Here is a 25,701-nt window from a genome sequence, read left to right on the forward strand (position 1 = left end):
ACAGTATCTCTCTCTCCCTCTCTCTCCATATCTCTATCTTTCTCTTTCTCTCCCTCTCTCTCTCTCTCTATATATACAGTATCTCTCTCTCCCTCTCTCTCCTCTCTCTCTCTCCCTCTCTTTGTATCTCTCTTTCCTTCCTTCCTCTCGCTCTCTCTGTCTCTCACTCTCTTTCTTTCTCTCTGATTTCCTGTATGCCCTGAAGTCACCCCGCCCCCCTCTCTCTAACGGTCTCTCCTCCCTCCCTCCCTCTCCTCCCTCTCCCTCTCTCTTACCTCCCCCCTAGATGAACAGGAGACGTCTGGTTCTATCATCTATACGGTAGAGCTGAAGAGATATGGAGGCCCCCTGGGCATAACCATCTCAGGCACAGAGGAGCCCTTTGACCCGATCGTTATCTCTGGCCTCACCAAGAGGGGCCTGGCTGAGAGGTGAGACAGCCAGGGGGCAGGACAGGGGGGTACAGGGGCAGGGGGGACAGAGGGGACAGAAGGACAAAGGGACAGGGGCCAGCGTTTCATCTCCAGCCTCACTAAGCGGGCCTGGCTGAGAGGTGAGACAGTGGACTTCTTCTCAAATGCATTTTCAGAAAGAAGTGGGAAGGAAATAGTATTTGTGGAAGAGACCCAGGGTCAGCAAGGGGCATACAGGTCAACTCCAGCCCCACGGTCAAGGGCCCTTTGTGGGGCTGGCCATGCAGGCCCTGGCCCTTATCACCCCTCTCTACCTTATGAAGTCAGAACACACTACATCCCCCTCCTCCCTCCTTCTGTCTCCCACCACCCCCCACTCTCTCTTTCTCTCTCTCTCTCTCTCTCTCTCTCAACCCCTCTATCTCTCTCTCTCTCTCTCTCTTAACCTATCTCTCTCAAACTCTCTCTCTTAACCTCCCTCTCTCTCTCTCTCTCTCTCTCTCTCTCTCAACCCCTCTCTTTCTCTCTTAACCCCTCTCCCTCTCTCTCTTAACCTCTCTCTCTTAACCTCTCTCTCTCTTAACCTCTCTCTCTCTTAAACTCTCTCTCTCTTAACCTCCCTCCCTCTCTCTCTCAACCTCTCTCTCTCTTAACCTCTCTCTCTTAACCTCTCTCTCTCTCTTTCTCTCTCTTAACCTCTCTCTCTCTCTCTCTCTCTCTCTCTCTCAACCTCTCTCTCTTAACCTCTCTCTCTCTCTCTCTTAACCTCTCTCTCTCTTAACCTCCCTCCCTCTCTCTCTCTCTCTCTCTCAACCTCTCTCTCTCTCCCTTAACCTCTCTTAACCTCTCTCTCTCTTAACCTCTCTCTCTCTCTTAATCTCTCAATCTCTCTTTCTCTTAATCTCTCTCTTTTAACCTCTCTCTCTCTCTTAACCTCTCTCTCTCTCTTAATCTCTCTTAATTTCTCTTTTTCTTAACCTCTCTCTCTCTCTCTCTCTCTCTCTCTCTTAATCTCCCTCTGTCTCTTAATCTCTCTCTCTCTTAACCTCACTCTCTCTCTCTTAATCTTTATTTTTCTTAACCTCTCTCTCTCTCTTAATCTCTCTCTCTCACCCCCTCTGTCCCCCCTATCTCCCACGCAGCCAGAGAGCCAGAGTTCACAACCTCTCGTCTTTTAAAAGATTGACAAGGATTTAACTTTAACGCCCACCGACCACAGTGTGTGTGTGTGTGTGTGTGTGTGTGTGTGTGTGTGTGTGTGTGTGTGTGTGTGTGCGTGCCTACGACACATGGCCTTTGTACTCCTCTAACATGTGAACTAAAGAAAGCCTTTCAGTCTCCATGAGAGACAATCTGATTGTCTTCTACAGTGCTTATAGCATTCTGTTCTCATACAGACCACCAGTCACATACCTGGGTTCAAATAGTATTCTAAATCTAGTAGTGTTTGCTTTAGCCTGCCTGGAGTGCCAGATGGGCGGGGTTTACAGTTTTGCCACAATTCTATTGGTTCCATTGCATCAGACAAGCTCAAACAAGCCCAGATAAAGTATTTGAAATTATTATAACCCAGGTCAACACCAGTCCCATGACGGTAGCCTATGTACATTTTGATCAACATGCATTTAAGTATATTTATATTATTTGTCCTGTTTTTTTTGTGTAGACCTGGGTTCAAATAGTATTTTGAAATATTTCATACTTTAGCCGCACTTGATTGAGCTTTTCTGGTGCAATGTAACCGATGGAATAGTCCCCAAAAAAGCAAACCCCAAACCGTCCTGAATCCAACACTCTAAATATTTGATAGAAAACAAATACTTCTTTAACCCAGCTCTTATAGCATCAACAGAGTGGAGGCTCTATCGTATCGCCTCTCTGAGATCACAGACAGACAGACAGACAGACAGACAGACAGACAGACAGACAGACAGACAGACAGACAGACAGACAGACAGACAGACAGACAGACAGACAGACAGACAGACAGACAGACAGACAGACAGACAGACAAAGGCTTATCATTGTTTGACCTCGGTCATGATCGCTGTTCCTGCAGCTTGTGACTCATTGGCACACGCTCACATCCTGACTCATATGTTTGTGTAAATCTAACCAGATAAGGGAATCTGTTTTCATTTCTACCAAAGTCGGACTTTTGGGTCAACTTAACGGGCAGAGCTATTCTGCATGTTTACTGCTGTTATATAAACAACAAATGTTTTTAAACTGGATCTCTTTTAGTAAAAGCATTGTGCCTATGTAAATAATTGATTACATTAAATCATTAGATTAGTTGGATGGGTTAAACAGGAGGCATGACAAATCATCATGATCCATCTTATAGGCACAATTATATTACAGTACTGCCATCTGGTATCAAATAAATCCTCTCCAATTTACCATCTCCATAAAGTAGGGCCTTTTCCCACCAAGTATTTCCTGACTGGAGATTTTCCTGGTCAGGTCACGTTATCATGACAAACGACCTGGCTGGTCCCACTTAAGCTATTTGTCAACATTCCAGGACCCATAATAATATATACTGATCTAGAATCAGGTCCCCCCATGTCTATATATATATATTCATTATGATCTAAAAGACATTATTATGATTCTGGATCAGCTTTCCTACTCTGAGACTCTGACACATACGGCACCAGAGATCCTACCATTTAACCTACGGAGCTGTGAGGGGAACGGCACCTCCATACCTTCAGGCTCTGATCAGGCCCTACACCCAAACAAGGGCACTGCGTTCATCCACCTCTGGCCTGCTGGCCCCCCTACCTCTGAGGAAGCACGGTTCCCGCTCAGCCCAGTCCAAACTGTTCGCTGCTCTGGCACCCCTATGGTGGAACAAGCTCCCTCACGACGCCAGGACAGCGGAGTCAATCACCACCTTCCGGAGACACCTGAAACCCCACCTCTTTAAGGAATACCTGGGATAGGATAAAGTAATCCATCTAACCCCCCCCCCCCTTAAAAGATTTAGATGCACTATGGTAAAGTGGTTGTTCCACTGGATATCATAAGGTGAATGCACCAATTTGTAAGTCGCTCTGGATAAGAGCGTCTGCTAAATGACTTAAATGTAAATGACTTAAATGTAAATGTAAATGTAAACCTGTCGTCTTCCCCATAGGACCGGAGCCATCCATGTGGGAGATCGTATCCTGGCCATCAACAGTGTCAGTCTGAAGGGAAAGCCGCTCAGCGAGGCCATTCACCTACTACAGATGGCCGGGGAGACGGTCACACTCAAGATCAAGAAACAGGTCGACGGTAAGTGTTCAGAAAATCAATGAATCAAGTTAATTAATAAAGCCGTTTTTATAACAGCAGCTGTCACAAAATGCTTTTACAGTAAACCAGCCTTGACCTCAAAGAGCAAGCAGGAAGACCCCTCATCATTGCTGATGAAACAGATGTTACAGTGTAGGTGGCAGGAAAAGTAATGGCGGCAGGTAGCGTAGCGGTTAGAGTGTTGGGCCAGTAACCGAAAGGTCGCTGGTTTGAATTAGGTGAGTAAGGCACTAAACTCTAATTTACCCCAGGGGTTGTACTACTATGACTGACCCTGTAAAACAACACATTTCCCTGCACCTATGCGGGGTATGTGACAATAAAACCTAAATATATATTTGTTTTTTTTCTTGATTTGCCAACATGTTTGGGCCTTCCTCTGGTGTCAGCCTACACCTAATCAAAAGGAGACCATCTCCCAGAAGCTTGGCTGTGGCATAAAACCCCTAAAGCCAGACCATAAAATGTGCGATTGGTCCATACCCAAAAAGATGTTGCATAAAGCGGGATTGTTTTACAAATATTTTCTCTGCATCAGGGATAGTGTACACAAATGTTTCGGCTTTTCAGCCTTCTTCCGTGTGTAGGACATCAATGGAGACGCTAGCCAAATACCAGTACCCACCATCTTAAATCTACCTTGCCAGGACTGTACGTCCTCTACATTTGCATAGTAGGAGACGTACACCCTCAGGGGGTAAACAGTTTGAGGACGGACATCTGAGACGTAACAAGCCATTTGTAGTTTGACATTAAAACAAACAGAGAAAGACATAAATCCAGGCAGGGTTGGTGAATTTGATATAGCTGGTTAGCTGAGTGATGCTGTAGCTGGCTGGCTAGCTGAGTGATGCTGTAGCTGGCTGGCTAGCTGAGTGATGCTGTATCCGGCTTGCTGAGTGATGCTGTAGCTGGATGGCTAGCTGAGTGATGCTGTAGCCGGCTAGCTAAGTGATGCTGTAGCTGGGGAGCTAGCTGAGTGCTGCTGTAGCTGGCTGGCTAGCTGGGGGATGCTGTAGCCGGCTAGCTGAGTGCTACTGTAGCTGTCTAGCTGAGTGCTGCTGTAGCTGGCTGGCTAGCTAGCTGGGGGATGCTGTAACCGGCTAATTGAGTACTGCTGTAGCTGGCTGGCTAGCTGAGGGATGCTGTAGCCAGCTAGCTGAGTACTGCTGTAGCTGGCTCGCTAGCTGAGTGATGCTGTAGCAGGCTAGCTGAGTGATGCTGTAGCCGGCTAGCTGAGTGATGCTGTAGCCGGCTAGCTGAGTGCTGCTGTAGCTGGCTGGCTGGCTAGCTGAGTGATGCTGTAGCTAGCTAGCTGAGTGATGCTGTAGCTGGCTAGCTAAGTGATGCTGTAGCTGGCTAGCTGAGTGCTGCTGTAGCTGGCTGGCTAGCTGGGAGATGCTGTAGCCAGCTAGCTGAGTGCTGCTGTAACTGGCTGGCTAGCTGGGGGATGCTATAGCTGACTGGCTAGCTGAGGGATGCTGTAGCTGGCTAGCTGAGGGATGCTGTAGCTGGCTAGCTGAGTGCTGCTGTAACTGGCTGGCTAGCTGAGTGATGCTGTAGCTGGCTAGCTAAGTGATGCTGTAGCTGGCTAGCTTAGTGCTGCTGTAGCTGGCTAGCTAAGTGATGCTGTAGCTGGCCAGCTGAGTGCTGCTGTAGCTGGCTAGCTGAGTGCTGCTGTAGCTGGCTAGCTAAGTGATGCTGTAGCCGGCTAGCTGAGTGCTGCTGTAGCTGGCTGGCTAGCTCAGGGATGCTGTAGCTGGCTAGCTGAGTACTGCTGTAGCTGGCTGGCTAGCTGGGAGATGCTGTAGCCGGCTAGCTGAGTGCTGCTGTAACTGGCTGGCTAGCTGGGGGATGCTGTAGCTGGCTGGCTAGCTGAGGGATGCTGTAGCTGGCTAGCTGAGGGATGCTGTAGCTGGCTAGCTGAGTGCTGCTGTAACTGGCTGGCTAGCTGAGGGATGCTGTAGCTGGCTGGCTAGCTGAGGGATGCTGTAGCTGGCTAGCTGAGGGAGGCTGTAGCTGGCTGGCTAGCTGAGGGATGCTGGCACCTACTGCGGCTCTGGCTTCTACAGAATAATGTGGTCTCTGCCTCCTCTGTCCAGGCTCCAACACAGTCCAACAGATACATACTGTTAGTTGTCTTAGAGAATCCCCTAACAGCTCATCTTTGTAATTCATGTGCTATGAGGTCTATGTGGTTCTTAGGTTTTACTCCCAAAAAACCACACAATAATCATTATGTACAATGAAGGAAAACAACTGAACTTTTTTCAGCCTTGGTCACTTTGATCATTTCTCTGTGTTTAAATCAAGTTATCCGCTCTGAAATTAGTATGATGTATGATCACATTAAAATGTTTCCATGGACAAACAGTTAAGGCTGTAATGCAGTCGTCTGGTGCTAAATCAAATGTTGTTTATGACATGCTGATTGTCATTACGTTAGAAGGAACCACTGTCAGATATGGAAACTTTTTGTTTATTGAAGTAAACTGTGTAGCTGAATAGCGTGCAGTGGTTGTTGTTGTGGCATTGGCCCTGACAAATAAACAAATAGACGACGGCATACATTTTCCAGACCTAGCAAGGTCAAATACAGGTCTCAGATACTTTCCAATACATGAGCTGTGCTGGATTTAGTACAGTGAAACCAATGGAATAATCCGAAACGTGCCAAAAGAACGCCAAGCTAAATCAAGTGCATCCCCAGTACTTTCACCTTATTTCAGATTCATAATGTACTGTCTATTTGAAAGTATTTGACATATGACCAAGGTCTGCTATTTTTCTCCCACCCTTGGACAGACGTATGACAACATTGTTTATTTTAGATTGAACTGTCCCAATCAGTACCCTATTCCCTATATAGTGCCTTACTGTTGACCAGAACTAGGGTTATAAAGGGAGGGTATATTACAGGTTTTTGTTCAATTGCTAACAAGCGTCGGTCAATACTGAAGCCACTTTTTCAAAACTCTTCACACAGTCTGCATTACCGACATTTATCTTGGCCAAATAGTTCATCTCGCCTCCAACACTCCCTCAAACCACCAAAACACTTCATACATGTCTCAAAATAAGCTTGTTGGACCATAACACTGGCAAACAATTCTCACTCAGAAAACATAACATTGTCACTCATAACACACTGATCTACAAAACACTAACAACAGGGAGAATTACATAAATGATGAACTTCTCTTTGAAGTTTGAATGATTTTTCACATAAATCAGTATTTCATTATAGAATAAGAATAACACCTTTGCACTTTATTGACTGTACTAAAGTTTATGTAACAAGAATGAATCAGAAATGCATCAATTTGCTTCAATAGCCTTTATTTTTTCTATAAATCAAATCAAAGTTTATTTGTCACTTGCGCCGAATACAACACCTTACAGTGAAATGTTTACTTACAGGCTCTAACCAATAGTGTAAAAAAGGTGTTAGGTGAACAATAGGTAAGTAAAGAAATAAAAACAACAGTAAAAATACAGGCTATATACAGTAGCGAGGCTATAAAAGTAGCGAGGCTACATACAGACACCGGTTAGTCAGGCTGATTGAGGTAGTATGTACATGTAGATATGGTTAAAGTGACTATGTATATATGATGAACAGAGAGTAGCAGTAGCGTAAAAGAGGGGTTGATGGGTGGTGGGCGGGACACAATGCAGATAGCCTGGTTAGCCAATGTGCTGGAGCACTGGTTGGTCGGGCCAATTGAGGAAGTATGTACATGAATGTATAGTTAAAGTGACTCTGCATATATGATAAACAGAGAGTAGCAGCAGCGTAAAAGAGGGGTGGGGGGGGGCACACAATGCAGATAGTCTGGGTAGCCATTTGATTATCTGTTCAGGAATCTTATGACTTGGGGGTAAAAACTGTATATCTTTGAATATCGTAATTTACTTGTGAAAAATAAAAAGTTCAAACAAAAAACATATTCCTGAAATTGGAGGGCTGCAATAATAGTTAAATATAAAAAAACATCATCAACATATATAGTATAATCACTCATACTGTACAGTACTGTGAGGGTTCTAGTTCTCATCAACATGTCTAGTATAATCACTCATACTGTACAGTACTGTGAGGGTTCTAGTTCTCATCAACATGTCTAGTATAATCACTCATACTGTACAGTACTGTGAGGGTTCTAGTTCTCATCAACATGTATAGTATAATCACTCATACTGTACAGTACTGTGAGGGTTCTAGTTCTCATCAACATGTATAGTATAATCACTCATACTGTACAGTACTGTGAGGGTTCTAGTTCTCATCAACATGTATAGTATAATCACTCATACTGTACAGTACTGTGAGGGTTCTCATCAACATGTATAGTATAATCACTCATACTGTACAGTACTGTGAGGGTTCTAGTTCTCATCAACATGTATAGTATAATCACTCATACTGTACAGTACTGTGAGGGTTCTAGTCCTCATCAACATGTATAGTATAATCACTCATACTGTACAGTACTGTGAGGGTTCTCATCAACATGTATAGTATAATCACTCGTACTGTACAGTACTGTGAGGGTTCTAGTTCTCATCAACATGTCTAGTATAATCACTCATACTGCACAGTACTGTGAGGGTTGTAGTTCTCATCAACATGTATAGTATAATCACTCATACTGTACAGTACTGTGAGGGTTCTAGATCTCATCAACATGTATAGTATAATCACTCATACTGTACAGTACTGTGAGGGTTCTAGTTCTCATCAACATGTGTTGTATAATCACTCATACTGTACAGTACTGTGAGGGTTCTAGTTCTCATCAACATGTCTAGTATAATCACTCATACTGTACAGTACTGTGAGGATTCTAGTTCTCATCAACATGTATAGTATAATCACTCATACTGTACAGTACTGTGAGGGTTCTAGATCTCATCAACATGTATAGTATAATCACTCATACTGTACAGTACTGTGAGGGTTCTAGTTCTCATCAACATGTGTTGTATAATCACTCATACTGTACAGTACTGTGAGGGTTCTAGTTCTCATCAACATGTATAGTATAATCACTCATACTGTACAGTACTGTGAGGGTTCTAGTTCTCATCAACATGTATAGTATAATCACTCATACTGTACAGTACTGTGAGGGTTCTGGTTCTCATCAACATGTATAGTATAATCACTCATACTGTACAGTACTGTGAGGGTTCTAGTCCTCATCAACATGTATAGTATAATCACTCATACTGTACAGTACTGTGAGGGTTCTAGTTCTCATCAACATGTATAGTATAATCACTCATACTGTACAGTACTGTGAGGGTTCTAGTTCTCATCAACATGTATAGTATAATCACTCATACTGTACAGTACTGTGAGGGTTCTAGTTCTCATCAACATGTATAGTATAATCACTCATACTGTAGAGTACTGTGAGGGTTCTAGTTCTCATCAACATGTATAGTATAATCACTCATACTGTACAGTACTGTGAGGGTTGTAGTTCTCATCAACATGTATAGTATAATCACTCATACTGTACAGTACTGTGAGGGTTCTAGTTCTCATCAACATGTATAGTATAATCACTCATACTGTACAGTACTGTGAGGGTTCTAGTTCTCATCAACATGTATAGTATAATCACTCATACTGTACAGTACTGTGAGGGTTCTAGATCTCATCAACATGTATAGTATAATCACTCATACTGTACAGTACTGTGAGGGTTCTAGTTCTCATCAACATGTATAGTATAATCACTCATACTGTACAGTACTGTGAGGGTTCTCATCAACATGTATAGTATAATCACTCATACTGTACAGTACTGTGAGGGTTCTCATCAACATGTATAGTATAATCACTCATACTGTACAGTACTGCGAGGGTTCTAGTTCTCATCAACATGTATAGTATAATCACTCATACTGTACAGTACTGTGAGGGTTCTGGTTCTCATCAACATGTATAGTATAATCACTCATACTGTACAGTACTGTGAGGGTTCTAGTTCTCATCAACATGTATAGTATAATCACTCATACTGTACAGTACTGTGAGGGTTCTAGTTCTCATCAACATGTATAGTATAATCACTCATACTGTACACTACTGTGAGGGTTCTAGTTCTCATCAACATGTATAGTATAATCACTCATACTGTACAGTACTGTGAGGGTTCTAGTTCTCATCAACATGTATAGTATAATCACTCATACTGTACAGTACTGTGAGGGTTCTAGTTCTCATCAACATGTATAGTATAATCACTCATACTGTACAGTACTGTGAGGGTTCTAGTTCTCATCAACATGTATAGTATAATCACTCATACTGTAGAGTACTGTGAGGGTTGTAGTTCTCATCAACATGTATAGTATAATCACTCATACTGTACAGTACTGTGAGGGTTCTAGTCCTCATCAACATGTATAGTATAATCACTCATACTGTACAGTACTGTGAGGGTTCTAGTTCTCATCAACATGTATAGTATAATCACTCATACTGTACAGTACTGTGAGGGTTCTAGTTCTCATCAACATGTATAGTATAATCACTCATACTGTACAGTACTGTGAGGGTTCTAGTTCTCCATCTCTCCTGCATTTGGCCACAAGTTCTCATCAACATCACACCTTATGTCTTCTCTGGTGATGCATCTTGGAAAGTATCTTGTGGAATGTCTAATCCAACCCTGGCAGTCTTCAGGAGAAATGTCTCCACACCCAGCATTCATGGCATCCAGTAAGGACATCCAGTCATGTGGATGGTGGTCATAAACCTTCCACCTCCACGCAGAGAAAAACTCCTCTATGGGGTTTAGGAAGGGGGAGTACGGAGGCAGGAATAGTACTGACATCCTGGGATGTGCAGAAAACCAGTCTATGACTGCAGCAGAGTGGTGGAATGCCACATTATCCCACACAACAACGAAGGTAGGGGAGTTTCTTGCCCCTCTCTCCTCCGCTGGCACAAGTTGATTATGCAGGCCATCCAAGAAATAAATGAGCCTCTCTGTATTGTAGGGGCCAATGAGTGGTTTGTGTAACAGCAAACCATCATCGGACAGTGCTGCACACATTGTGATGTTAGCTCCTCTCTGGCCTGGGACATCCACGGTTGCTCTCTGTCCAATCACATTTCTTCACATGCGGCGTGTTTTTGCCAGGTTGAATCCAGCTTCATCCACAAAGATGAATGTATGTGCTGTTCGCCTGGCTTCCATCTTCATTACTCTCTAAAATACAGTAAATCCACTGTTTTACAGTACTTTGCATGATGCATAGCTGTGTATGTACTATTTGGTTATTGAACAGACATCTTACCTGGACATATTGATACCGGAGTTCTTTCACACGTTCACCGTTTCAAAGGGTCCAGTGTACAACTGCTTCATCTTTATTTTATGTTTCTCTAGGACTCTGGCAATTGTCATTGTGCTGACCGTATTCACATTCCCAAACGTGATATTGTCTGCCAGCACTCTGTCCCGAATTTCCCACAATTTTATTACAATGTTGCCAATTACCATGTCAACAATGGCAATTTCCTGCACATCTGATAATATTCTGCCTCTCCCTCCTGTGGGAGCAACCTTTGGATCCAACTGAAAAACACAAAACAATCAATATATTTCTAAATGTCAGTACATGTAAAAATGTGAACATACTGTATTGTACTGTAATATGTAGTTCAATTATCATTGACGGATGCACATCTCATGTTTTGCCAGAAAATTCGTACTATTGATGCAACTGTTGAACGCTGCAGATTTGGTTGCACCCTTGAACCTGCCTCTATCAAAGAGAGACCATAGTTTTCAACATGGTTTACAACATGGTTTACAACATAGTTTACAACATGGTTTACAACATGGTTTACAACATGGTTTACAACATGGTTTACAACATAGTTTACAACATGGTTTACAACATGGTTTACAACATAGTTTACAACATGGTTTACAACATGGTTTACAACATGGTTTACAACATAGTTTACAACATGGTTTACAACATGGTTTACAACATGGTTTACAACATAGTTTACAACATGGTTTACAACATGGTTCACAACATGGTTTACAACATGGTTTACAACATGGTTTACAACATGGTTTACAACATGGTTTACGACATAGTTTACAACATGGTTTACAACATAGTTTACGACATGGTTTACGACATGGTTTACGACATAGTTTACGACATGGTTTACGACATGGTTTACAACATGGTTTACAACATGGTTTACAACCTGGTCAATAATTGTGGCCCTTATCTCTTCCTCTCCTTTGTCCTTCACACATTCTCCCTCTCCCTGCCACTCTTCTTTCCCCACCAACCTGTCTTCCTTGATCCATGTTTCCAAACTAAATCATTCCGAAGCCGTCCTCTTTTGTCTGTTTGGTAACAAGACTAAAAACAGGACACTTGGGTAGGCTTTCAGCTGAAATTGCAATTACCAATTACCAATTGCAATTACCTGTGTTTGGAATGATTAAATATTCTGCTGAGATTTTCTACATTTCAATCTGGTTACAGCAGAAATGCACAACATTTACCATCATTCTGTTTTGAATGTGTTTTTAACAGTTTTGGAAACAGTGTGTTAGCATTTGAAAACATGTGCTGCAAATATATAGTTTTGCAGGTGGTGGAGTATGAATGAGAAAAGAGTTCATGGATCTCAAAGAATGTGGCCATTGAATGCATTTTGTGTGAAACAATGAAAAATGATTCACAGTTTGGTCCACGTACACTTCTGTTTCGCTGACTGTGTGAAGAGTTTTGACAATGTGACTTCAGTTTTGACCAATGCATATTAGCAATTGAAAAAAAGTTTACCAGTAAACTACCAGAATTTTGTTAGCTTTCAAGGTTTAATTTTATAAGATGACTCCTAGTGGCCTTGGATTAGCTAGCACAACGTGCCATTGGAACACAGGAGTGATGGTTGCTGATAATGGGCCTCTGTACGCCTATGTAGATATTCCATAAAAAATCAGCCGTTTCCAGCTACAATAGTCATTTACAACATTAACAATGTCTGCACTGTATTTCTGATCAATTTGATGTTATTTTAATGGACAAAAAAATGGGCTTTTCTTTCAAAAACAAGGACATTTCTAAGTGACCCCAAACTTTTGAACGGTAGTGTACATAAAAACAAACCAGTGATCTAAAAAGTTATTTATTTTGGGGTTCAAAGTTCAGATATCTTTGCACATTCCAGTTCCGTATTGAAGAAATGACCACAGCTACACTACAGGGTAAGTCTATACGCTGTAGGCAGAAAGTTCAGCTGGTGTCTTTTTGTACAGCTGATTGGCTGTGGTTTGGTTTTGTGGTCAGAGCCAAGAAAAAGGGACGGGTCCCCTCCTTCAGTAGACACGTGAACTCATCTTGTGGCCTCGTCTTTTTTTGCCTTCAGCCTAGGGAATGTATCATTCAGTGTATTCAGATGATACGTCAGCATCTTCTCTGAAGGCTTTCCGTGTCTTTCATCAGGAGCTTTGGGAGACCTGCCCAAACAGGTGAAGCATATTCCAGAACAGGTGAAGCATATTCCTGGACAGGTGAAGCATATTCCAGTATAGGCAGAGCATATTCCAGAACAGGTAAATGTCATATACAGTACCAGTCAAAAGTTTGGACAAACCTACTCATTCAAGGGTTTTTCTTTATTTTTACTATATGCCAAGAGTGTGCAAAGCTGTCATCAAGACAAAGGGTGAAGAATCTCTGTTTAACACTTTTTTGTTTACTACATGATTCCGTATGTGTTATTTCATAGTTTTGATGTCTTCACTATTATTCTACAATGTAGAAAATAGTAAAAATAAAGAAAAACTCTGCAATGAGTAGGTGTGTCCAGACCTTTGACTGGTACTGTATGTGTGGTCAGAACATCTGAAGACCAGTGCTCCTGGCCTGAGCCCTCTTCAGCGTGTATCTAACATGGGCATCCCATGAGAGGTCATAGGAGAGCTGCACCCCAAGGAGCTTAAAGGTGTCCACACGTTCCACTGCCTTGCCGTTCAGGACAACAGGAGGAGGAGTCCATCTTTTTTGAGACTTCCTGAAGATAATAACCATGTCTTTGGTTTTCAGTGCATTGGCTGTGAGGCAGTTTGACTGACCCCATGCTGTGACTGTTTTCCACAGAAGCTTGCATCTGGCCTGGTAGAGAGATGTTCAGAAAGGGTCAGATCGTCTACATTTTGGATGGGTTCAACACTAGATGGCATCAGGTTTGTCTAGTGCAGAGAACAAACAGGAGTGGGGCAAGGACGCTGCCTTGAGGGACCCCAGCCTGTACTGACTGTTTGATGCAGTAGCTGCGGATTAAGAGCCAGATGTGCTTTGAAGGGCCTAGTCTGCTTAGAGAATGTAGAAGTTGTGCATGGTCGATAGTGTCTAAGGCCCGCATGAAGTTCGCTGCTGGAACAGAATTTACCTTTTCACTTTTTACTTTAATTGTCATTTGATCTGGCTTTGGAATTTAGCAGTTTTACCTGTGTCTTGGTTTTGTCTTCGCCCATCGTTTTTCGTTTAGCTTTTTCACTTCGGACACTTCATCTGCTCCACCATGCACCGGTCTGGTAAGGTTGAATGCCTTCTCTCCTACTCAGCCTCCCGACAAAAGCTATTCCCAGGTTGGTGTGACTCCTACTCCTGTTGCCTGCTGCACTGCTGCTTGTATCCCACCCAGCGATCTGTTCACTGTCTGCCCTGGCCTGTCTCCCACTGTCTGGTACAGGTACCCCCGCCACACTCCCCCCTCTCCCCTGAGCTTTCAACTCATCTGAATTATTATATATATTTCTGATCTATGGACTAATCTGAATTTGTATGTAGGCTAATTAGCTTATGAATCATATTATGTGAGCTTTACTCAGAAACACTTTAATTAATTAGCAAAGGCCTGCTATTTATTTATTTGATTTAATTTAATTTGTATAGCCTACTGGACTCATAGAGCGCTACTCTCTCATGTTATTTTGTTGGGGAGAGTGACTCTTTGAAATTACAATAGCTAGTACCAAGCCATTTTTTTTTCTTGAGCTTTGTGCTGTTTGCTTCGTGACTCCTGTTTGCTTTGTTGACTATGAACTTGCTTGTTTACCCGACAGATAATGTTTGTTCTGTCACTCGTGATTCTGACTCTCTATTGGTTACACTGTCTTTTGGCCTCCCATCCTATTCTAACCACCTCTCGCCCGGCTTTGTATTCATGTTACCTGATGAAATTGCTGTACAGTATGATCTTGTTGCCATCTGATGCACATTCAAATGTCATAGAAAATCAACACTGCAAAGCTCTCGCTGTCCTCTGCCGTGCCCTGATTGTATTACCGCTGATGATATCTGGAAATATGCTTGTACACCTTGGCCTGTCTACTGTTGTTTTGGTACAGCCTAGCCCATCTATTGTTGCTATAGAACAGCCTGGCCTGTCTACTGTTGCTATAGTACAGCCTGGCCTGTCTACTGTTGCTATAGTACAGCCTGGCCTGTCTACTGTTGCTATAGTACAGCCTGGCCTGTCTACTGTTGCTATAGTACAGCCTGGCCTGTCTACTGTTGCTATAGTACAGCCTGGCCTGTCAACTGTTGCTATAGTACAGCCTGGCCTGTCTACTGTTGCTATAATACAGCCTGGCCTGTCTACTGTTGCTATAGTACAGTCTGGCCTGTCTACTGTTGCTATAGTACAGTCTGGCCTGTCTACTGTTGCTATAGTACAGCCTGGCCTGTCTACTGTTGCTATAGTACAGCCTGGCCTGTCTACTGTTGCTATAGTACAGTCTGGCCTGTCTACTGTTGCTATAGTACAGTCTGCCCTGTCTACTGTTGCTATAGTACAGTCTGGCCTGTCTACTGTTGCTATAGTACAGTCTGGCCTGTCTACTGTTGCTATAGTACAGTCTGGCCTGTCTACTGTTGCTATAGTACAGCCTGGCCTGTCTACTGTTGCTATAGTACAGTCTGGCCTGTCTACTGTTGCTATAGTACAGCCTGACCTGTCTACTGTTGCTATAGTACAGTCTGGCCTGTCTACTGTTGCTATAGTACAGTCTGGCCTGTCTACTGTTGCTATAGTACAGCCTGGCCTGTCTACTGTTGCTATAGTACAGTCTGGCCTGTCTACTGTTGCTATAGTACAGCCTGGCCTGTCTACTGTTGCTATAGTACAGCCTGGCCTGTCTACTGTTGCTATAGTACAGCCTGGCCTGTCTACTGTTGCTATAGTACAGCCTGGCCTGTCTACTGTTGCTATAGTACAGTCTGCCCTGTCTACTGTTGCTATAGTACAGTCTGGCCTGTCTACTGTTGCTAGCCCTAATTCTGACTTGTGCTCTGATGATTTCTGCTCACGTAAAAACTTGGGTATTCTGATCACTAACACTAGAACCGTGTTATCTAATTGATCAATAGAAAGTGTGGGTTCACAGCTCCAATCCAGATGTGTTAGTAATTACTGAGACATGATTAAGAAAGAGTGTTCTGAACACTGACGTTTACCTTTCTGGTTATAACCTTTTTCTCGCTTTGTTGGCTGTAGCACCGGCCTGTTCCCTACTTGTCCTAAGCTCTCTCCTGGCCCCTGAATGTGTCCTGCTAGGTGACCTAAACTGGGACATGCTTCAACTGCCTGACCAAATCTTAAAACAATGGGACTCCCTAAATCTCTCTCAGATCATTACCAATCTCACAAGGTATGACCCCAAGCACCCAGAAAAGCCTACTCTCCTTGATGTTATGCTCACAAATAATCCTGATAGGTTTAAGTCTGGTGTTTTCTGTAATGACCTTAGTGATCACTGTTTTACAGCCTGTGTCCGTAATGGCTGCTCAGTTAAACGACCTGTCCTGATTTGTCATAGATGCTTGCTGAAAAACTTTAATGAGCAAGCCTTCCTTCATGACCTGGCTTCTGTAAATTGGTATAGAATCAGCTTGATCCCCGTCTGTCGAAGATTATTTTTTTTATCTTTTCAGTGCTATTGTTAACAAGCATGGCCCCATAAAGAAAATGAGAATTAAAAACAGGTTCAGCCCCTGGTTCGATCTGGCAGAGTTACTACACCTCAAGAGCACTATTTGGCGAAAGGCTCTGCACATAAATACTCAGGTTGACTGGCTGTCATTCAGGCATATGAGAAACAAGTATACTCAGGCTATCCAGAAGGCCAACGTTAGTTACTTTAAGGTTGCAGTTCTCTCTCTGTGGGTCTAACCCCAAGAAGTTCTGGAAAACGGTGGAAGACCTGGAGAATAAACCCTCCTCACAGCTGCCCATGTCCCTTAATGTTGATGATGTGGTTGTTACTGACAAGGAGCGTATGGCTGAGCTCTTTAATCACCACTTCATTAAGTCAAGATTCCTTATTTGACTCAGCCTTGCCCCCTTGCCCATCAAACACTTCCTTATCTACCAGCCCTTTTAATGCGACTAGCTCTTCCCTCTTTTTCCACTGTTAACAACACTTGTGGCTGCTTCGGGTGATGTATTGTTGTCTCTACCTTTTTGACCTTCGTGCTGTTGTCTGTACCTAACAATGTACCATGTTTGTGCTGCTATGTTGTGTTGCTACCATGCTGTGTTGCTACCATACTGTGTTGCTACCATGTTGTGCTGTCATGTTGTGTTGCTGCCATGTTGTGTTGTTGTCTTAGGTCTCTCTTTATGTAGTGTCATGGTGTCTCTCTTGTTGTGATGTGTGTTTTGTCCCACATTTTTATTTTAATCCCAGCCCCCGTCCCCGCAAGAGGCCTTTTGCCTCTTGGTAGGCCGTCATTGTAAATAATAATTTGTTCTTAATGGACTTGCCTAGTTTAATGTCATAGCGTTGACTATCATCAAAAACTCTTAAGGATTAGTCCCTTTTGTTCCATTTTCGCCTAAAACGACATACCCAAATCTAACTACCTGTAGCTCAGGCCCTGAAGCAAGGATATGCATATTCTTGGTACCATTTGAAAGGACACACTTTGGAGTTTATGGAAATGTGAAAGGAATGTAGGAGAATATAACACAACAGATCTGGTAAAAGATAATACAAAGAAAAAAACAACCGTTCTTTTGTACTTTTTTTGTACCATCATCTTTGAAATGCAAGAAAAAGGCCATAATGTATTATTCCAGCCCAGGTGCAATTTAGATTGTGGCCACTAGAAGGCATCAGCGTATGTGCAAAGTTTTAGACTGATCCAATAAACAATTGCTTTTCTGTTCCAAATTTTGTATCAAGACTGCCCAAATGTGCTTAATTTGTTTGTTAATAACTTTTCATGTTAAAAATTCACTGTAATAGCTACTGTAAAGTGGACAGTGCAGCTAGATTAACAAGATTTTAAGCTTTCTGCCAATATCAGATATGTCTATGTCCTGGGAAATGTTCTTGTTACTTACAACTTCATGCTAATCGCATTAGCCTACGTTAACTCAACTGTCCTGTGGAAGGGACACCGATCCCGAAGAAGTTTTAAATGTGAAGACTGTTAATTTATCAAATCAGTTCTCTGTCTGTAATTTTATTATGCGATTAAACTAATCATGTAACTTTAATTAACTAGGAAGTTGGGGCACCACAGTAAAATGTTTAAAGAGTTTCTATTTCCTGAATATAACTCTTCAGATATTTTCATATCTTATCGATTACAGTCACTTATTAATGTATTATTATCTCATCAGTCATATTCTGAATGTGAGAAACCCTTGGATATCTGCACGAACCCTAACATAGATCATGAATCAGCGATATACAAATTGGCTTAATTATTGATTTACTAACTAACTTAATCAATCAATGAATTACATAAACACACACACATAATATGTCATACAGACATTTGATGGGGGCACGTGTGTGCTCCACACCGGACAGTGCAGGGTAGACAAGATTCTGCAAGTCAACAGGGCCATGAGGCTGCTTTACAGGCTCACAAGTCAGAACAGGTATTCTAAGCACAGTTTTTTTTCTTCCTCTACAAGCCTCCGTTTAAAAAGAGCTGCTGTCAATTTTTGCATTGCTCAAAATAACCTTTTTAGTGAGCATATTGAAATCTGTGATACTTGGTATTGCTAATACGCAAAGGAAATGTATGTATTCACAGAATGACAAACTATTATAAAACAGGTAAGGCAAATACATTTAATCAATGGTCTAAAATTGTATAAAAAGAGTCAGTGTTAGTCTTAACCAAAGGAGATTAGTGGCAACTTAATTGGGGAGAACGGGCTCGTGGTAATGACTGGAGCGGAGTCAGTGGAATGGTATCAAATACATCAAACACATGGTTTCCAGGTGTTTGATGCCATTTCTTTTGCTCCGTTCCGCCCATTATTATGAGCCATTATGGTCTTAACCAGGACTGGAGGGCAACAAGATGGCTCCACGGCCATAGTGAATGTTAACCTGGGCAGCTAGCAGCTGGGTTTCCCTTTGTAGTCCGTGATAGTTTTGCAAGCCCTGCCACATTCAATGAGCATAGTAGGATTCGATCTTAGTCCTGTATTGACACTTTGCCTGTTTGATGGCTCGTCTGAGGTCGTAGTAAGATTTCTTATAAGCGTCCGGATTACTTATAAGCGTCCGGATTTAGAGCGGCAGCTCTAAACTTTAGCTCAGTGCGGATGTTGCCTGTAATTCATGGCTTCTGGTTAGGATATGTACGTACGGTCACTGTGGGGTCAACGTCATCGATGCACTTATTAATGAAGCCGGTGACTGATGTGGTAAACTCCTCAATTTTATCGGATGAATCCCGGAACATATTCCAGTCTATTGAGCGTGTTACTGGTACTTCCTGTTTTAGTTTTTGCTTGTATGCAGGAATCAGGAGAATAGAGTTATGGTCAGATTTGCCAAAGGGAGGCCGAGGGAGAGCCTTTTTTAAAGTGTAAATTATCAAATTTACCATAGATTACCTGTTAATTACCAAAATGACAGAAGATTCTGGTACATTTGGTAAATTAGCGGTATCGACAAGACCCAAAGACCGTTCTCTGAATAGATTTTTCCCTCTTCCTCCCTCAGTAGCAGACGAGAAGAAGAAGGATGGAGAGATGGAGAATGATTTGAGTGACACAGAGGACATATCAGACATGACAGACTCTCAGAAGACCAACAAGCTGTCAGAGATCTACTCCACCACCATACCCAGTGTGGACTCTGCCATGGAGTCCTGGGACGGATCCGGCATTGACGCCGGCTACGGAAGCCAGGGTAAAGACTAGTGGTAGACATGGTGAAATGTGTGGTAGGGTTATGGTTATGGTTAGGGCCAGGGTTGAAGCTAGGGTTAGTAGTAGACCTATACATGGTGTTATAACGTAGTCCTGGGATGGCTCAGGAATTTACACTTGCTACGGCAGCCAAGGTGAGACCAGTGGTAGACCTATACAGGATGTCTATAGGGAGACCAGTGGTAGGCCTATATAGAATGTCTATAGGGAGACCAGTGGTAGGCCTATACAGGATGTCTATAGGGAGATCAGTAGTAGGCCTATACAGGGTGTCTATGGAAAGACCAGTGGTAGGCCTATATAGGATGTATATGGGAAGACCAGTGGTACAGTAGGCCTATACAGGATGTCTATAGGGAGACCAGTGGTAGGCCTATACAGGATGTCTATGGGAAGACCAGTGGTAGGCCTATACAGGATGTCTATGGGAAGACCAGTGGTAGGCCTATACAGGATGTCTATGGGAAGACCAGTGGTCGGCGTATACAGGATGTCTATAGGGAGACCAGTGGTAGGCCTATACAGGATGTCTATGGGAAGACCAGTGGTAGGCGTATACAGGATGTCTATGGGAAGACCAGGTCCGGACTACCTCAGCCATGATGCTATCGTCCATGTTTCCTTATACAGGTTGAAAAATAGAAATATAGTTGTTTTATTATACCCTATCCACCTCTTTCTCATGGTCCTTCCATTTGTTGTCTCGTTTGTGTAGAGCATGTTCTCTCTCTCTCTCTTTCTATGTTGTGTCTATTTAACTCTATATGGCCCATCTCTCTCCCTCCCTCTGCAGGAACCTACATCCACCAGGCAGCAGGCATCGCCCTGCACCCCCATGAGTGGAGGAGTGCCAAGCAAAGGAACAGCCCCCCACCCCCGGCCCGCCGTAGTAAGAACTACCCTTTTAGTGATGGGGGCTTCAGTGAAGACGACTGGGACAAACCGTCAGGGTAAGACTCACTGTGGATACCCCCTGTACGGTGTACATTTCAGGACATCCTCAAGCCTCAAGCCTCACATCTCACCCCTCCTTGTGTACTGTACTTACTATGGACACTGTAAAGTGTGTAGGTGATATGCACACCTCATATACGCATTCAGGGTAAGACTCACGGTGGACTGGAGATCTCATGGTAGTAGCAGGTCTTTACAGGTTGCAACTAGTGTTGGAAATTTCTGGTACGTTTTCCCCAAATTCCTACGTTTTCTAGATATCTTGGTTGGAAGATTCCTGGAAACAGGAAGCAATAAGTAGAAAATTAACAATCCTCCAACCAGGATTTCTAGAAAACCTGGGAATTCTTGGAAAACAATGGAAGAACCCGTGACAGTATCCGGTGTTTGCAGGTTGAAACAATGGTAGGCCCCATAACAGTATCCGTCTTTGTAGGTTGCTTCAATGGGAAACCCAATGACTTTACCAGTTCTTTGCAGTTAGCAACAATGGAAGAACCCAGGACAGTGTCCGGTGTTTGCAGGATGAAACAATTGTAGTCCCCATAACAGTATCCGGTCGATGGAAGGCCAATGACAGTATCCCATATTTGCAGGTTGCAGGGTTTTTCTAGATATTACACAAAGTCCTGTGCAACCCTCATGACAGCACAGCCGTTAAATTCTGATGAAGGCAGATTGCAGTTGAAACTTTGGTATTTCTGAAATGTAGGCTTATTGCTTCTGAGCCACGAGAGTGCAGCATTTCTGCTCTATTTGCCTCTACACTCCTAGAAAAAAGGGCTCCAAAAGGGTTCTTTGTCTGTCCCCATAGGATAACCCTTTTTGGTTCCAGGTAGAACCCTTTTTTGGTTCCAGGTAGAACCCTTTTTTGGTTCTTCTGTGGAAAGGGTTCTACATGGAACACAAAAGGGTTCTTCAAAGGGTTATCCTATGGGGACAGCCGAAGAACCCTTTTAGATTTTAGATAGCACCTTTCTTTCTAATAGTGTAGCTGTGTGACCTCAGAGCTGCTTGTGATGTCACCATCACTAAACATCTGAGTGTCATGAACTGTCCCTGCCACTTAGGGTCATTTAACTGTCCACTATGATGCCTCTGATTCAGTGGTACGTTACATAGAATGTTATAATGATCACCGAGCGATGGGGGCTTCAATAAAGATGACTAGGACACACATTCAGGGTAAGACTCACTGTGAGACAGACTCTCACTCAGAGATATCACTGAGACCCACAGACTCATGTCTGAATACCCCATAACAGTACCAGGCATTTTGCAGGTTGCAAAAATGAACTACTCATAGTCATGAACTCAGAATGCCTTAGACTAGGTGCTTCATGTTAGTCCACAAAGTCCTGTGCAGCCTTCGTGACATCAAACCCACCTAAAGCTGGACTCACAGATAGGGCTGCAAAAAAGTCACGTCATTGTTTCTAAACGGCTAAATCATGGGGGGTGTGGTCTGCCTGAGATTGGATTTTACCTCTAGTTGTGTGCTCAAGGCCTCAGAGCTGCTTGTGACGTTATTATCACTTAGTCACTAGTGGAGAGGGTAATGTATGAGTGTATCAGCCTCCTCTTAGCACCTCCTCTAAGGCTCTGGCCCCATGTCTACTCTACCATCCAGGCTGTATCACAACCGGCCATGATTGGGAGTCACATAGGGTGGCACACAATTGGCCCAGCATCGTCCGGGTTTTCCCGGTGTAGGCCGTCATTGTAAATAAGAATTTGTTCTTAACTGAATTGCCTAGTTAAATACATGTTCAATTGAAAAACGTTAAAAAAAAAAAATTAACTGCTCTTCAACTATCACATGATGTCTCTGATGCAGGTTTACACAACATGGAGAGACTTACCATAGGTTAATGTTCCCACCTATAGACTATAGAATTACCAGAGCGTAGGTTAATGTTCCCACCTATAGACTATAGAATTACCAGAGAGTAGGTTAATGTTCCCACCTATAGACTATAGAATTACCAGAGAGTAGGTTAATGTTCCCGACTATAGACTATAGAATTACCAGAGCGTAGGTTAATGTTCCCGACTATAGAATTACCAGAGCGTAGGTTAATGTTCCCACCTATAGACTATAGAATTACCAGAGCGTAGGTTAATGTTCCCACCTATAGACTATAGAATTACCAGAGCGTAGGTTAATGTTCCCACCTATAGACTATAGAATTACCAGAGCGTAGGTTAATGTTCCCGACTATAGAATTACCAGAGCGTAGGTTAATGTTCCCAACTATAGACTATAGAATTACCAGAGCGTAGGTTAATGTTCCCACCTATAGACTATGGAATTACCAGAGCGTAGGTTAATGTTCCCACCTATAGACTATAGAATTACCAGAGCGTAGGTTAATGTTCCCACCTATAGACTATGGAATTATCAGAGCGTAGGTTAATGTTCTCACCTATAGACTATGGAATTATCAGAGCTTAGGTTAATGTTCCCACCTATAGACTATAGAATTACCAGAGCGTAGGTTAATGTTCCCACCTATAGACTATAGAATTACCAGAGCGTAGGTTAATGTTCCCACCTATAGACTATAGAATTACCAGAGCGTAGGTTAATGTTCCCACCTATAGACTATGGAATTACCAGAGCGTAGGTTAATGTTCCCACCTATAGACTATAGAATTACCAGAGCGTAGGTTAATGTTCCCACCTATAGACTATGGAATTATCAGAGCGTAGGTTAATGTTCTCACCTATAGACTATGGAATTATCAGAGCGTAGGTTAATGTTCCCACCTATAGACTATAGAATTACCAGAGCGTAGGTTAATGTTCCCACCTATAGACTATAGAATTACCAGAGCGTAGGTTAATGTTCTCACCTATAGACTATAGAATTACCAGAGAGTAGGTTAATGTTCCCACCTATAGACTATAGAATTACCAGAGCGTAGGTTAATGTTCCCACCTATAGACTATAGAATTACCAGAGCGTAGGTTAATGTTCCCACCTATAGACTATAGAATTACCAGAGCGTAGGTTAATGTTCCCACCTATAGACTATAGAATTACCAGAGAGTAGGTTAATGTTCCCGACTATAGACTATAGAATTACCAGAGCGTAGGTTAATGTTCCCGACTATAGACTATAGAATTACCAGAGCGTAGGTTAATGTTCCCGACAATAGAATTACCAGAGCGTAGGTTAATGTTCCCGACAATAGAATTACCAGAGCGTAGGTTAATGTTCCCACCTATAGACTATAGAATTACCAGAGCGTAGGTTAATGTTACCGACTATAGAATTACCAGAGAGTAGGTTAATGTTCCCGACTATAGAATTACCAGAGCGTAGGTTAATGTTCCCACCTATAGACTATAGAATTACCAGAGCGTAGGTTAATGTTCCCACCTATAGACTATAGAATTACCAGAGCGTAGGTTAATGTTCCCGACTATAGACTATAGAATTATCAGAGCGTAGGTTAATGTTCCCGACTATGGAATTACCAGAGCGTAGGTTAATGTTCCCGACTATAGACTATAGAATTACCAGAGCGTAGGTTAATGTTCCCACCTATAGACTATAGAATTACCAGAGCGTAGGTTAATGTTCCCACCTATAGACTATAGAATTACCAGAGCGTAGGTTAATGTTCCCACCTATAGACTATAGAATTACCAGAGCGTAGGTTAATGTTCCCACCACAGGCGGCCAGTGGCACCTTAATTGGGGAAGACTGGCTCATAGTGATGATTGGAACAAATAAATGTAATGGTATCCAACATATCAACCAACATTGAGGAGTACACCAAGTCAGTCACTGGCTTTATCAATAAGTGCATCGAGGACATCGTCCCCACAGTGACTGTACGTACATACCCCAAACAGAAGCCATGGATTACAGGCAATATTCTCACTGAGCTAAAGGGTAGGGCTGTCACTTTCAAGGGAAGCACAGCCGCGAGCTGCCCAGTGACACGAGCCTACCAGACGAGCTAAATCACTTCTATGCTCGCTTCGAGGCAAGTAACACTGAGGCATGCATGAGAGCATCAGCTGTTCCGGACGGCTGTGTGATCACGCTCTCCGTAGCCGGCGTGATTAAGACAGACTTTAAACAGGTCAACATACAGAAGGCTGCGGGGCCAGACGGATTACCAGGACGTGTGCTCCAGGCATGTGCTGACAAACTGGCAAGTGTCTTCACTGACATTTTCAACATGTCCCTGATTGTGTCTGTAATACCAACATGTTTCAAGCAGACCATCATAGTCCCTGTGCCCAAGAACACAAAGGCAACCTGCCTAAATGACTACAGACCCGTAGCACTCACGTCCGTAGCCATGAAGTGCTTTGAAAGGTTGGTAATGGCTCACATCAACACCATTATCCCAGAAACCCTAGACCCACTCCAATTTGCATTCCGCCCAAACAGATCCACAGATGATGTAATCTCTATTGTAATCTCTCCACACTGCCCTTTCCCACCTGGACAAAAGGAACAATTATGTGAGAATGCTATTCATTGACTACAGCTCTGCGTTCAACACCATAGTACCCTCAAAGCTCATCACTAAGCTAAGGATCCTGAGACTAAACACCTCCCTCTGCAACTGGATCCTGGACTTCCTGGCGGGCCGCCCCCAGGTGGTGAGGGTAGGTAGAAACACATCTGCCATGCTGATCCTCAACACTGTAGCTCCCCAGGGGTGCGTGCTCAGTCCCCTCCTGTACTCCCTGTTCACCCACGACTGCATGGCCAGGCACGACTCCAACACCATCATTAAGTTTGCAGACGACACA

General features: G+C 43.0%; 1 protein-coding gene across 1 annotated transcript in view; it reads left to right on the top strand.

The window, feature by feature from the left end:
• Positions 1–25,701, top strand: part of LOC115151165 (glutamate receptor-interacting protein 2) — a 433,702-nt gene that overhangs the window by 372,913 nt on the left and 35,088 nt on the right. The window contains exons 13-16 of the mRNA XM_029695177.1: positions 287–431; positions 3,559–3,698; positions 19,757–19,945; positions 20,759–20,915. Coding sequence (XP_029551037.1) covers positions 287–431; positions 3,559–3,698; positions 19,757–19,945; positions 20,759–20,915 — 631 coding nt within the window. The remainder of the gene's footprint in view (positions 1–286; positions 432–3,558; positions 3,699–19,756; positions 19,946–20,758; positions 20,916–25,701) is intronic.

Source organism: Salmo trutta, chromosome 16, assembly GCF_901001165.1.
Source record: "Salmo trutta chromosome 16, fSalTru1.1, whole genome shotgun sequence".
Lineage (NCBI taxonomy): Eukaryota > Metazoa > Chordata > Actinopteri > Salmoniformes > Salmonidae > Salmo > Salmo trutta.